The sequence below is a fragment of the Aspergillus oryzae genome, chromosome 3 (genome assembly GCF_000184455.2).
Source record: "Aspergillus oryzae RIB40 DNA, chromosome 3".
Classification (NCBI taxonomy): Eukaryota; Fungi; Ascomycota; class Eurotiomycetes; order Eurotiales; family Aspergillaceae; genus Aspergillus; species Aspergillus oryzae.
In genome coordinates, this window is record NC_036437.1 from 834,711 (window position 1) to 849,289 (window position 14,579).

General features: G+C 48.8%; 4 protein-coding genes and 1 non-coding gene across 5 annotated transcripts; 4 read left to right on the forward strand and 1 right to left on the reverse strand.

The window, feature by feature from the left end:
• Positions 1-1,717: 1,717 nt before the first annotated feature.
• AO090023000328 (GMC family oxidoreductase) lies at positions 1,718-4,497 on the forward strand (the record flags this gene model as incomplete). Its single annotated transcript, XM_023235540.1, has 2 exons — positions 1,718-1,807; positions 2,743-4,497. The coding sequence occupies 2 exons, from the start codon at positions 1,718-1,720 to the stop codon at positions 4,495-4,497; spliced, it is 1,845 nt and encodes a 614-aa protein (XP_023090553.1).
• A 480-nt stretch (positions 4,498-4,977) lies between these two features.
• Positions 4,978-8,977, forward strand: AO090023000329 (uncharacterized protein; the record flags this gene model as incomplete). The annotated part of the gene is made up of 10 exons (XM_023235541.1): positions 4,978-5,226; positions 5,298-5,335; positions 5,394-5,431; positions 5,483-5,562; positions 5,621-5,703; positions 5,764-6,203; positions 6,260-6,272; positions 6,313-6,388; positions 6,619-6,660; positions 6,710-8,977. The coding sequence occupies 10 exons, from the start codon at positions 4,978-4,980 to the stop codon at positions 8,975-8,977; spliced, it is 3,327 nt and encodes a 1,108-aa protein (XP_023090554.1).
• Positions 8,978-9,831: 854 nt separating this feature from the next.
• Positions 9,832-10,991, forward strand: AO090023000330 (uncharacterized protein; the record flags this gene model as incomplete). The annotated part of the gene is made up of 2 exons (XM_023235542.1): positions 9,832-10,909; positions 10,987-10,991. 2 exons carry the CDS (start codon positions 9,832-9,834, stop codon positions 10,989-10,991), a joined length of 1,083 nt encoding a protein of 360 aa, XP_023090555.1.
• A 50-nt stretch (positions 10,992-11,041) lies between these two features.
• On the forward strand, positions 11,042-12,166 carry AO090023000331 (uncharacterized protein; the record flags this gene model as incomplete). Its single annotated transcript, XM_023235543.1, has 3 exons — positions 11,042-11,059; positions 11,265-11,287; positions 11,611-12,166. 3 exons carry the CDS (start codon positions 11,042-11,044, stop codon positions 12,164-12,166), a joined length of 597 nt encoding a protein of 198 aa, XP_023090556.1.
• Positions 12,167-14,016: 1,850 nt separating this feature from the next.
• AO090023t00013 lies at positions 14,017-14,162 on the reverse strand. Its single transcript has one exon. It is a non-coding gene; the product is annotated as a tRNA-Tyr (tRNA).
• Positions 14,163-14,579: the final 417 nt, after the last annotated feature.

Consider the following 14,579-nt stretch of genomic DNA (forward strand, 5'->3'; position numbering starts at 1 on the left):
GGACATAAGAGTTGTATAGATAAGGAGATTGAGTGTTAGGGTATCGCCATCAGTTGGATGGCGGAACGTGGATGCTTTTCTTCTCATTCTCTGGCTGAGACTACCGTTTCTGCTAAGTAGTAGTGGCAGTTTTTGTAGAATTATACAAATATTAGAGTCGGGTCAGCAGCTGAAATTCGTCCTTCTGTTCTTCCCGGCCCGCCTTTTATTTACGCGTTATGAGGCATCAGGCAGATATCGAAAAATCGGTGCAAGGGCATCACGTCAGTAATCCGTAGATCATAGGACTACTAGGGCTTGTACTAAGAGCAAAATATCTGGAGACCAGGCGCAGTCCCGCTGGACCTGGAAAAAGCGTGCCAAGAATCGTCGAGATTCAGTCTATCTTGGCCTTTGGCCTAGACCAGGCCAAGCACCGATGTCTCAATCCTCCTGTTTCATAATGATCTGATAACAGACTAGTTAAGGTTGAGGCCAGTCTAGAATTAATCTCTTTGGGTTAGTCTACACGAGCAGGGAAATTGAGTAGATAATGTTTATGTCAATTTATTCCAAGAGTCCAGATGATACACTTTGAATCAGGGTAGAGTAGCATTGAGCATTAGCACTAAATTTACCTCTAAGCTACACACATAGGTCTCTTTGAGGCTTCTAATCCCTGTAGATAACTATGCCCCAGGTACAACAGCTCACTAGTTACCTTATATTGTTGTGGAATTTCAGGGATAATGGGGCACAGGGAGCTATCGTATCGGCTACAGGTATAAGGAACTCTGACTGTAAGTATTGCATATCCTTTGGCCATATTTGGTAAGCTTCGATCTAAAGCTGCTGCATAGGGCACGTATATATGCCTTGACACCGGTACAAGATCGATTGGGCGTTCCATAGCCGTCGCAATCATTCGCACGTTGTCAGACTGTCCTATAGTTTGCTGTATAAGGATATCGGCCAGGTGGATTTCGTAGAATTTTCTTGACGATGATTCGTACGTTGAATTCCGAGTCTGCACTTGCATCCAGATTGTATTTGCGACCAAATTCATTCCACTGACGAGGGCTGGGGCCATAGGGCAGAACCTCCCTAAGATTGACAATATCCACCTCCTGGTCAAGGAAGCTATAAATTTTTTAAATGACCTCAGGGGACAAGACAATCAGAAAATGGCCTCCATCAATGGCCTTAACACCTTCATCACGCATAACCACAAAGATATTTACATCTAGATCACCTGTCGGGCAGGTAAAAGAGGCTTGGATGAGGAAAGAAAACATATTAATGATATATCCAGAGAAACGATCGATGGAAGGTTGACCGAAGAAGTCCATCTATAAAGCTCGCACAGCGATTGACCAGCACCCACAGTAAACAACGGGCGTCTGAAGATCATTGCCGCGAGCATTGAACGCGTCCACATAGTCGCGCAGAAGCAACTTGCCTGTACCGGTTCCATTCTAAACTGCTTCCTGAAGCACGCAATGTCGACTATGCAAAGCATTAAGCTGCAATCTACATAGAAAGCAAGGTAAAATAACATTCATTGCGTATATTTACAGAGTAATCTCTTTGCGAGTACAGAAAACACCCGCCCCTGAACCTTTTTTGGGTCGAAGAAAGTTGAACAAGGTCGCAATGGTTGACCTAAGCCAGGCGCAATCTAAACTAGTTTTGGGTGGCCTAGCAACTCTAAAGTCCTACAGGGATGTTTTTTCTCTAGATGAGCACCCCTGACTACAAACACGAACGGGGGGGGGGGGGGGGGGGGGTAGGATTTTCAGACCTCAGCGTTCCGAGACTATATAAATGTGTAAACTACCCGCTGTCCCCGGAATATTGTTCACTCCGAGGTATGTGAAGCTTCCTACCACAAGACTCGATAATCTAATGATCTAGAATATTTACTTACTTTCACATTCTACGCAGGAATACAAGCGGGATGAAGATCAGTATCACCGCAGACCGTCTTATGGAGCGAAGGCATGGCTGTCTGGCTGCTCTCTTTGCAATTTACGAGATTTTCAGTAGTCACCCAGCCCTGAAACTCTTCCTTGCAAGTGGTGTATATCATAGGGGAGCACCAAACTAGGGATCTTTCACGTGTAATCAATATCTTCTACATCTTGGTATATGAGAAGATATTCAGCCGAATAGCTCCCGCTGTGCATATACACTGGGATCAGGGCGTTGAGACCGACAATGTACTGGAATACCCTATGAAAGTGAGTAATAATTCACTATTGTAAGTTCAAGGCAGTTCCATTAATGAGTTTAGTACTCTGACGTGTCTTATGTGGTAGAGATCTCGAGTCTTGTACCAGAGCTACGTCAATCAGTATTAGCGTTGTAAAAATGATTTTCATCTTGGTACGTGGTATAGTGCACTCACAATCCAAGGGGCATGCAAGTCGGCAGTCGCATTCCAGAGGTCAGCCGCAGTTCATTTGGAAATATCCACACAAGGGATAAATTTCGAAGATGGAAGGAACTATGTGATATCACATATAAGAGAGCCATTTCCCCAGGTCGCACTTTAGCAAGGGTTTTACGACCAAGAGCATCTACAAGACTCGATCACAAAGAAGAACTTTAAGCGCTCTTGATTGAGGATGTTACTCGGCCTGTTTCTGACAGCGATTGCTGTAGCGACTTGTCAAGCGGATCAGCTTGAGTATGACTTTGTATGGCCACTGGAAATCATTTATCGCACCCCATTCGACCATCGTCTTCTAACACTCTCGGTAGGTTATTGTAGGAGGCGGCACTGCCGGTCTGGCCCTGGCATCACGACTAAGCCGGGGACTACCGGAGAGTTCTATCCTGGTGCTGGAAGCTGGACCTGATGCCGAGAATGAGCCTCGCATCAACATACCGGCTATGAGAGGTTCGGCTATCGCATCAGCGTACGACTGGAATTTTACCACTGTCCCACAACCGCATGCGGGCAACCGTTCCCTGACTCAACCCCGAGGAAAGGTCCTGGGCGGAAGTTCCGCGCTTAATTTCATGTCGTGGGACCGGGCCAGCAAGGTCGAGTACGACATATGGGGCAAGCTAGGAAATGAAGGGTGGAATTGGTCGGAGATGATGCGCTCGATGCTCAAGGCTGAGAATTTCACTTTGTCAGACAAGTACGGTGACCAAGGTGTAGGCTTTGGTGGCCCCATCCAGACGATGGTCTGTGATTGGGTGCCAGAGCACCAGACCTTCTTCATGGAGGCGTTGAAAAGCCTGGATGTGTTAGAGAATCGAAACTCACTAGGTGGAAATTCTCTTGGATCGGGGTTCCAGCCGTCAAACGTTCGTTATAGTGATCGGAAGAGGTCGTATAGTGCCCATCACCCGGGATATCCCTCGCTTGCAGGGCCCAATCTTCAAATACGGGTAGGAAGGAGGGTGCGCAAGATTAATTTGGTGAGTATAGGTGGAGAAGATCTGGTAGCCACAGGTGTCACTCTGGAAGATAACACAACTGTCTTGGCAATAAAAGAAGTTATCCTTGCTGCTGGTACCATGCAAAGCCCCGGCTTGTTGGAGCTCTCCGGAATCGGTCAGAAAGACGTGCTTCATGCTGCCGATGTTCAACAGTTAGTTGACCTTCCTGGGGTTGGAGAGAATCTGCAGGATCATCTGCGAATTCAGAACTCCTATCGACTTCTCCCCAACTATACGTCGGTCGATATGCTCAAGACCAATGCCACCTTTGCAAAACAGCAACTAGAAGCTTATAACACAGGTCAACGATCCATATACGACTATAGTGGGGGCAGCTATGCTTTTCTTAACTGGACTGGCGTGGCTGACGAGCCTTCGCGCATGGAATCCTTAGCACGCAAAGCCGCCGATGAGCCTCTCTCATTGTCGCCCTTCGAGCGCATTAGAGCGGACATCCAGCTTCATCACATACGACATGAAGAAGAGAATGTTCCACAGATGGAAATCATCTCCGCAGATGGATATACCGGAATAAAAGGATACCCACCAGAAACGTCTCCACTCCACGGTTCAAACTTCTTCACGTTGATTGCAGTCATGCTACACCCCTTCAGCACAGGGTCGATACATGTGACGTCGCCGTTGATCTCGACAGCTCCACAGATACAACCTAACTATCTCTCCCATGAATATGATATCCAGGCCCTCGCATCTGCCGCGAAGTACTTGCGTAAACTGGCGTCAACAGCTCCTCTCCGGCAAGCTTGGACTGAAGAATACGAGCCAGGCCTTTCTGTGGTTGGCGATGGACCCGATAGTGATAGTCAGTGGAGGGAGTATGCGATCAACAACACTGAGACAATCTTTCACCCAGTCGGTACATGTGCGATGTTGCCACGGGAACTACATGGGGTAGTCAATGCGAATCTGACCGTGTATGGCACGGACAATCTCCGCGTGGTCGATGCCAGTGTCATGCCAGTTTTGATATCCGGTCATATACAGACAGCTGTATACGGGATTGCTGAAAAAGCAGCAGAGATGATCATTAAGCGATGGCAGTAGATAGTTCATCGACAATTGTATGAATGTAGTGAACTAGCCCGTCAATATTAGTTACTAGCCTATGAACCGAAAGGCTTGATGTATCATGATCAGACTTTAGGAAAGCCATGTGGACAGATGACTACCAGCCTGTTTTATTCTTAGACTTGCCAGAGAGAAGTTATATCATAGTAACTGTACTTCTCAGCCCACAGGAATAGAAGCTGACATCGATCACGTGAATATGATGACCCTACCGATCGATACCCCTGATTCATGGCGGGATCGCCGTCTGCGATCCATAATTCGCTCTTGACTTCTCCACGGGGTGACATACACCTTACGTCAGGGAACACTCACACCACAAAACACAGATATGGAGCAGCTATATATTCCTGAGATCAAGATATCTACTTACTTTCTAGTAAATAAGTGAGCGGTTCTGTCCTTCGCCATCTCCACTCACCCTCTATACTAGAAATACATCTATAAAAAGTCACAATGTTGTTGAATATGCCACACCTCTCCCCCATTTCCTCAAAAGCCATCCTTAGATCTGTCTCTCAGCAGGGCCCGAAAGTCGCGGGTTCGACGGGACCTTGCAGGTATCTATCTACGACAGCACCCGCACAGAAGAATGTAACGCTACTCCAGGATAAGAAGAACGGATTCGGATTCGCACGGTCCAACCCTAGACCGCCGAAGCCGAGGAGCAAGGGTGTCACTGAGATCAGAGGGCCGTACTACACGGTATGCATACTTATCTTGTTGCAATTGTACCAGAAATGGCAGTTGAACTGATGTTGAACGATACATTACAGGTGATGGGAAAGAGATACCTAGCTGATGTGCTTGAAACGTATGTCCTGGATGAAGAGCAACAACGAGATATCAGTGTTGCTAACGTAAGCTTACAGAATGGGGACTCATGTGGATGGCCTCAAATTTGCCGGAGGTAGGCATAGCGTTGAAGCTTGGTGACCTAAGGGTCTAACCGCGAATACAGGCTCTTTTTCACTATTTCAGGAGAAGCCCTTGAGGGAACTAATTGACCTGGCTCACGAGCATGGCGTTTATGTTTCGACGGTGAGTTTACCCTGTATATCAGGTTCATGGGCGAATATCCTCTGATTGTGATCTGTAGGGTGGATGGGCCGAGCATCTCCTCACTCACCCTGACACAAATGCTGTCTTTGACAAATATCTCCAGAAGTGCAAGGACTTAGGGTATGTCTCCGTTTGACTAATAGTGAATCGCTCTCACCATGCTGACATTCGTGACTACAGCTTTGACGTAATTGAGCTTTCATCCGGGTTCTTATCATTTCCTGAGGATGATTGGTTGCGCCTCGTCGACAAGGTCCACTCATACAAGTTAAAAGCGAAGCCCGAGTTGGGTATCCAGTTTGGCGCGGGTGGTGACACTCCAGCCTCCGGACTGGAGGCAATTGGCACCTCGGACCCGGGGAAGCTGGTCAACTTAGGCCATAAGTTCCTCAACGCTGGCGTTGAGCGCCTGATGATCGAGTCCGAGGGCATCACGGAGAATGTGGAGTCATGGCGCACCGACGTGGTGTCTAAGATCATGAAGGAACTACCACCAGAGCGCGTCATGTTTGAGGCTGCAGATCCGAAGGTCTACAATTGGTATATCCGGGAGTTTGGTATTGATGTCAACCTTTTCGTCGACCATAGTCAGATTGTGCAGCTGTCGTGCTTGCGACACGGTATTTGGGGCACGGCTGATACATGGGGAAAGATTGTCTCTTTCCGCCCTGAGTAGATTGCCTGTTTTTGTGAGTTTGGGGATGTGTAATCTAGCTAGATAGCTATAAGGGGGTCCCAGTTTGAATGGATATATGCAATGGTTGTAGTGATTGATGACGATTCAATAGATAAATGTCCCCAGGCGGTCTGGGCGACGCTTAATAATCTGGCGCGGATGTGCTCCGCAATTTATTCCGGGGAAAGCAAACCATCTTAATCCTCTTCGCAATGCCGTTTCTCTCGCTAGACACGATTAATCACGTCGGCAACATCACTAGCCGTGATTATCGATCGCCTAATAGAGACCGAGGAGTCATGTCTTGAATGGCCTTCAGTTGGCCGGAGTAGGCTGACCTCATCGCGATTGTTTATCAGATAACCACCGGACCCCGCGACTTGGCACTTCGGCGTTACTTTGTTCACGGCAACTTCACTCGGCCTATTAGGAAGTTCGATTTAACCTGAGATCCAGAGTCCATACTCATCCGTTGCCCCCATTGTCATGCCGAAAGTCACCGCGGCTCCGGGTGGCCGGCTACGATGCCGACGAGCGTGCGATAGCTGTAAGCGGAGGAAGCAGAAATGCAACGGAGAGCAACCATGCACAATCTGTGTTCAACGTCACAAGGAATCAGAGTGCCATTTCTCGGACAAACCGGCCCGCTTGCTGAAGCCCTCCGAGAGCTCGAAAGACACGATGTTGCTCAGCGAACGCCTTGTGCCTACCCCGCAAAGGCAAACCGCCATGGACCGACTGCTTAACTCCCTCGAAGATCGTAGCGCAAATCTTGAACAACAGGTGGTGGATGATAAAGATGGGACGGCTCCGGTACCGAAGGTGGCCAGGCTTCTGCGCGATGGACAAGGCAAATTTATGTATATTGGCGACTCTGCGAGTTTGTCCTTTCTCCAGAGTGTCCGTCGCATAGTATCCTCCTCAATTGGCCGTTGCGAATTCACGGAAGATAATTCACGCCATTCGATGCTTGAGGCTTTCCAAAGTAGCTCCACTACACAGACAGGACCACTGATACCGCCCCCAGGTAATGAAGAAGCTCAACGACTGGCTCGCCAATATGTTCTTGCCACTAGCCCCCTATTGGATCTGTTCGACCTCGAGGAGTTCCATCCACGACTGGCTAATTGGATCGAGAACCCAACTGGTGACGAAGATACTGTGAGCTCAATATTTTACCTGGTGCTTGCTATCGGGGCTCAAGTATCAGATACCAATCACACTCTGGCGGAGAAGTACTTCATCAGTGGGCGTCAGCTGGCGTTCTCGGCTTTTACGGAGACCCCCAGTATCTCCACTATCCAGTCATATGTCCTGATTTCGATGTATATGTTGGGTGCTTGCCGACGCAACGGCGCTTTCATGAACCTTGGAATTGCTCTTCGTGCGGCGTATGCGGTCGGCATCCACAGAAAAGATGCGAACACGCTCTTCTGCACGCGCGAGCGACGTGCTCGAGAACGTGTGTGGAAAAGCCTACGCATGATGGATCTCTTCCTCAGCGCCTCTCTGGGTCGTCCTCCGGCCACGACGGACTTTGACTACGAACCACACGATGGCAACACCACATCGGGGACACAGCAGCGCCTCCAGCCCGAAGAGCAACTATCCCTAACGGTTGTTTCACTATGTCGTATATTCGAGCGGATTCTCACGGAAGTTTACATGAGACAGGTTGTGTCAATCAGTGTCGCGGATAGCATCTCGAATCAACATCGCGCCTGGGTCCGGAACCTGCCAACCTTCCTACGGATGCAAACAGAGCGACTTGATGCTGCCAAAACTCTCGAGGATACCTTGGCTGCAGCTCACATATTCGGCTCTTATTATTGGTCGATCATCCTGTTGACTCGGCCCTTCCTAGTCTTCCGAGTCTCTCAGTATGTGAAAAATAAGAGCGAGTCGGCAGCGTTTTCCGAGAGCAAACCCAGCAACTCGAAAATCTCGCTTTTTGCTGATGCGTGCGTTTATTCGGCATTGCGCAGTCTCAACGTCGTTGATGACCTCTCTCAATACTCGTCCCTACCTCGGAGGCTCCCATTCTTAATCAACTCCGTTTTTAACTCAGCCGTTGTCTTAGGGGCCGCATTTTTTGCCGACTATGACAATCTGCTCCCACTGGAGGAGGGCTTGAACAAGGCCGAGAAGTTCCTTGGGCTGTTCGTCCCGCATGATCCTCATGCCTGCCGCTTTTTCCAAATCATCAAATACCTCCGAGGCGCAGTTGGTGAATATGTCCACCGCCGGAACCGTCAATGGATGGAACGTCGGAGCAAACAAGTCGACCAGCTTTTCGGCGAAGTAGGCCCATCCAACGAAACCTCAACTCCTAGTAATAACCACCATGGCATCTCAATGAACCGCGGGGATCATCCAACAGTCCCGTCTCCTCTATCCCCAGATAAATTTGCCGGTGGCCCCTTTTCCTCCCAATCGTTAGGACAGACCACTGCTACAGCCCAGCCCGATGACGGCATCTGGGATGCCTTATGTGCCACTGAAGGACCCTCTCCTTTCCCATACGACACAGCCATTTCCACTTTAACGACAACCGGCATTCCAATCGGTTGCTCACCAGGCGGTACAATCCCTACTGGCCCACCCGGAATGCCGGACAACGGAGGCCAAACGCCTCTCTCGGACATGATCCTTTCAGATAATGGACTCCTATATATGGCGGAGGATCTTCCTGTGTTTGGACTCTGGGGAGATACTTGATCTCATCTCACGTCTCCGTACATTTTTTCACCTTCGACCACCTCTTGCTTCTATCTCTTCAGAAGCTGGCCTTTTTATACTTGGGCCTCTTCGATCTCCATAGTACCTATATACCCCTTAACAAGCAAGATGAGCTGTACATTTATCCTGTGTATCTATGACCAACTTCACGACTATATGACCCATTCCGAATTATCTGGGCATTGCATTACCGTCAGACGATTATTACGTATGAATCCCCTAGTTACTTTATCTGGATGCTCTGTCAGGCTGAATTCAATGGGGCCAGGGCACCCCTGCAATTTATGTCTGGCAAGCCCTCAGGACTTGTATACCTAGGAAGTTCGATGAACCCTGGGGTAGGGTTACGGAACCCTAGCGAACTGTCAAGCGCGTGATAAATTTTGAACCTTGACTTCGGCATTGGTAGAGTTAAAGTTACCCTGACAGTGAAAAACAAGGAAGAAAATGTGTCAAAGCTCCAGCTGGCTCGGCTCGGCGCGACCCAAGAAAATGGTCCTGATAGGCTCTCTCAGTCACACATTTAGGCAGGCTGAGGTTTCCGTCCAACCAAGTGTCGAGCTATCCGAGATAGGTTCACCATCGACACGAAGGATAAGCTAAAGCCGCCACACGGATCAGGAATGCATGAATTGACACAATGATAGTGCAACAATGACTCGTTTTTGTCAAGAGGGGCAGCTTTAGCGCCCTGCATCAAATCACGGAGGAATTTTTCACGCCAACCTCGCTCAAAGATCTCCTAATAAAGACTGTTTCAATGCCTCACCTCACCACGAAGCCTTATCCCATGCAACAATTACGCCTAAGCGTGAGGGCCCAATCTCCTAACCATGAGAATATTGCTCCTACTCCTGATCCAAGCTGCGGTGGCAGCAGCAGCCCCCGACCAATTCCAGCACTGGTACAAACAATTCCGCTCGCAGATTGAATTCGTCCTCAACAACAACTGCTCCGAACAATACCAAAACTACCTCAACAAAACCCCCGGCTTCGACCCAGAATACCAACTCTGGTATGACCCGACAAAAGGCAGCGCCTTGACCGCGCCCTTAGTCTCTTGTATGCTCAGCAACCTCCCGGAAAATGTGAAAGCCAACATGGCCAGCGCAGGGGTCATCCTCGGCCTCCTACCGACCATGCTCTCCATGCTCGGTTCCAACACAGTCGACACAGCCATCCTGGCACGGGTCGCAGGCCGACCATTCCTCTCGCTGTGTCTGGCCCTGGGTTCACCGGCAGTTCTACCGGACCGGCCCTTCGAATACCCCAACGTGAAAGCACTCCTCGGCGCCGACGGGATAAAGAAAGGTTTAACCATCCCGAAACCAGGCGGAAGAACATGGATCCTCATCTCGGCGCTGGAGTATATCGTCGCGTTAGGTGCTGTCGCGAATATCGTGACCGCCTGCTACCAGCTAGGTATACAGTGCATATGTAACTACGCGACGGAAGTCACCGCGCAGTCACTTATCTGGGCGTTCATCGTCGGACTCGTTCATATCGGGGGTACTATCGCTCTATCACTTCGCTATCGCGTTATCCGATCACCTGTGGGAGAAACCCATACTGTGCAGCCGAATTGGTTTCGGAGATATCTGATCCGGGAGATAAATCCATCGTTATACTCTACCCCACCCCCGGACGTCGACGAGATCGAAGAATCGTATTTATTTCTGCTGTTCTCATGGTGCGTCTCTACCGGCGCTGTAGTCCATATCCTGTATGGGACAATGGTGCTCTCCAGCTTGTTGTTTATCTCAGTTCAAGATGCGCTCGCGCTCGCGGGACGGTTTCTTGCGTCGGTTGTGTGTTGTCGTGCTGTGTTGGCGTATGAGCTTGCTGGGCTGAGACAGGCGAAGGCTGGGAATATGGGAAATGGTGAGGGGTCTGAGACACTGGAGTTGAGGTGTAAGTGAGAGAGGGAGATCCGAAGGGTGCAATTATGTGTTGCTTTAATTATGTTCTTCGATGAATACTTGTACTAGTATGAATGTCGTAATCTTCCATGAAAGTCAAGAGGAATGGGATGAAAGAAAGGATATGACTTCTACTGTCGAGGTTGGCTCATCATGATCTTCAGGTTCTGGAGAGATTATATATAAATAAAAATTTTGCTTAGCAAGATACGGATTTCCATCTATATACGGAGTATAAGACACAAACCGCAGACTTGCATAGACATATAACAAGTACCATTATAAAATGATGGAACGATACATGATATCTGTTAATTATTTTTGATAAACAACTAACGAAAGGACAGGCATTGACAGGAAACCCCCGAAGGTTAATGCTAATGTAACCATCCACTCAATGAATAGAGTCTGTGCATCCGAGCATCCGGGCGGATGCTAATCCTAAGTTGGTTCCGGCGGTCCCTTCCGGCGCTAAGGCGTACCGCCGTGACGGGTCCGGTAGGTTCCACGAACGGGGGTTCTTCATTATATTTATGCTTGACTAGGATATGGACATATTATCTACGGTGCTCATATGGGAGGTTTTGATTTATCATTGCTTATGCAAATCCATCTCATTCAACCCATGTAAACGTATAGGCTATGACATCAAGCGCAGGTTATTGACATTGACATCTAAACACAAGACCATAGCCACGAGCGCAAGCATAACCGGCCCATCATCCATAATCCCTGTTTCTACGCCTCATGCTTCCTTCCCGCCCAAGCTCTGATTCAACGTAAGCACACTTCCGTTCCCACGCGTCATGCTTCCCAATTCGCATCCGGAATCCGTTTAACACTTGCCATGCTTGACAATGTCATGGGTGCTACCGTGGCACGTAATCTTGCGGTTATCGCGAGAGCAGCTCTTAGAGCCGCCGCCGGGCTGAACCACACGACGGGGCTCGTTGTCGCTGCCGCAGTCGGCGAGGTGGTAGGCTTGGTTGTTGAAGTAGAAGGTCTGGTCGCAAGGGCTGTCAGTGAGCCTGGTCAGAACGCGAGTGTTGGGGCAGGCGCTTTCGCCCTCGATCCAGACGACCCAGTGGTTGGCCTGGTCGTTGTTCTGGAGTTGCTGGCCGTATCCGACGGAGACGGCACCGGGCACGGGGGCTGGCACTGGGGCTGGGTTGGCCAGGACGGCGGTGATGAATGGGAGGGTGGAGAGGAGGGTTTTGAATTGCATTTTTGCGATTGTTCCTTGGGTTAGAGTGAATAGAATTGGTTTTGATTCTTGTTGTGAGTGAAGCTGTTTGCTGTGATGATGAGGATAGTTTGAGAGATGGGTAGGTCCCTTTTATATCTTTGTTGCAGCTCTTCTTTGTAATCGGGCTTCAGAATCAGCTATGGAGGTTAGGCCCCCAGTCTGATCCATTCTTCGGGCAAGGCCAATATCCGGCCTGATGTTCAGGCAATCGGATCACTTGTCTTCAGGAGTGTTACATTACAGGGTCGCCCTGCAGGGATTCTTTCTTGATGGTGGACTTACAGCCTCAATGGGTACCTGCGAGGATATCCTGACTCGTGCCTCACACGATATTCCTAAACAGGAACAGTTCGATATCCGTCCAATGGTATTCTCAAACTGTCCAACAAGCAGTGGAGATCAGCAATCGAAGGATCACTGTAGAGCAGACTCCACATCGCCCAGTCAATAGTAGTGATGATCACTAATGGAACGAGTAATGCCATTTCCCGGATGTCCACCTTCCGCCGGTGAACTAATAGCAGGAAACAATGTCTCCAGGAGGATGATCCAATAGCAGGAAGATGACTGACTAGGCAAGGCTGGTACCGTTGGAAATGCCCGCAATATCCTCAGCGGAGCAGCAGGCATGAGTGGCAATCATGTATAAAATTGACCGGACATAAGCCTCCTTGCACCCGAGTCAGCGGCTTTTGCTCCTTGTCCGGCCTCTTCCAAGTAACTCGTAGCTGTAGTACCCACAATTGCTTCTAGCCTGGCGTCTGGGGCAAAGGAACAGCGAAGACGACTAGAGGGTCTCTACTCCCCGCATTTGTCATACCAAGCACTTTGGTCAATGGCTTATTTGTTCAGCGCTAAATGGACCCTGAAACTTGTTGAATGATATAGAACGGCCCCCAACCCTGGGAGACCTAAAAGGCAGGAGTAGGGACCCCTGTGGAGCCGTACTAGCTGATGGATGAGATGCCATTGGCCTGGCATCCTTTTTAGATGGTTCAGTAATCGATAATGATGCAACATTTACATATTAGGCGGGCACTGGAGACAAAGTGGGTCGGAGCGAGCTGAATAATCTTGAAGAATATTCTTCATATGTCTGCATGGTCATTGCCCTGCAAATTGAACTCCCAAATTTGCGAGTCTTTGATAAAGAAAGGCCAAAGGAGAGATAGACAGCCGGGCTATCAAGGTGTGTTAGTGCAGATCAAACTATAGAAGGAGTAAACAAGCTCAGGGGGAAAGCATCTCAGCCGAGGTCCCTGAAGATCATCTGAAATGCCATGTTGAGCAATCACTTTCCCAATGTAGCTGAGACTAGAGAGCATAACAGGCACTAAACACAATCCTGAGGCTCGTAATCCCCGCAGTAATGTAGCCTCAAAAAACAGGGAAACGGGAGCCGAGCCGGGCCGGATCCAGACCTTTCTCTTGACCCCACACAAGGCAAATCCCGAATCATACGAGTGGCTTCTCTTCTGGTGCTAGATTGTCCAAATACTCTTCACGGAGAAGAGAAAGTTTCTCTCCGCTTCTGCAGCTATCGCCCGATACCATTCTTCTGCTTTGTAAGGCTGAGAGCCCACAGCCCCTTTCCTCTGTAAGGCCCCGAGACACCTTTCTCGGGTTTTGGATACTCTCTATAACACGGTGTGATATGCGAATGGGCTTGCATATACGAGGATGTGGCAGGTTCTTCTATACTGATTAGTTATCATTCCGAGACTTCATCGTAGTCCTATTCCCCCTTTAGGAAATTGGTGTTCAGCTCTACTTGCTAGATACGAGCTGCTAAGATATGAGATAAAGTAAAGAAAGTGAATGAACAAAGAAAACGGAAGGGAAAAAAAAGAATGGGCCCGAACCGCGGTTCGAACGCGGGGCCTCTCGCAGATTGGTACTATTGTAGCCCACTGGAAGAATTATTAGTATTTAAGATGTTGATGGCAAGGTCGATGAGGGTAGCTTACAAGCGAGAATCATACCACTAGACCATCCGGGCTTATGTCATTATTTCCCTTATTGCGTCTCTCAACCTCAGCCCGGGTCGTCATGAATAAAGCACTCGTAGCTACTAGCTACAATATGAACTAAGATCCCCGGCATACATTTATTGGAGTCACCCTGGATCTATCGTAAAATATGACCAAGATTATCAAAAGAAATAGGTGGCAAAAACAAGAATCATACTACTATTGGGCTGGTATCCCAGGGAGAGGTATCAAGGCACAATTCAGGAGCCCATTCAACAAAAAGGCGAAGTTTCCAGTCCCCAAACATACATTATTGTAAAAGAAGACAGCGTTTTCTAGAGACAGACACCCTGAAGCAGATAATCGGGGATATCAAGCACCAATCAAGAACAAAAGAGACAACGAACAGGTCAAGAAGACATATCTTTAGGATTACGTATTGCTTT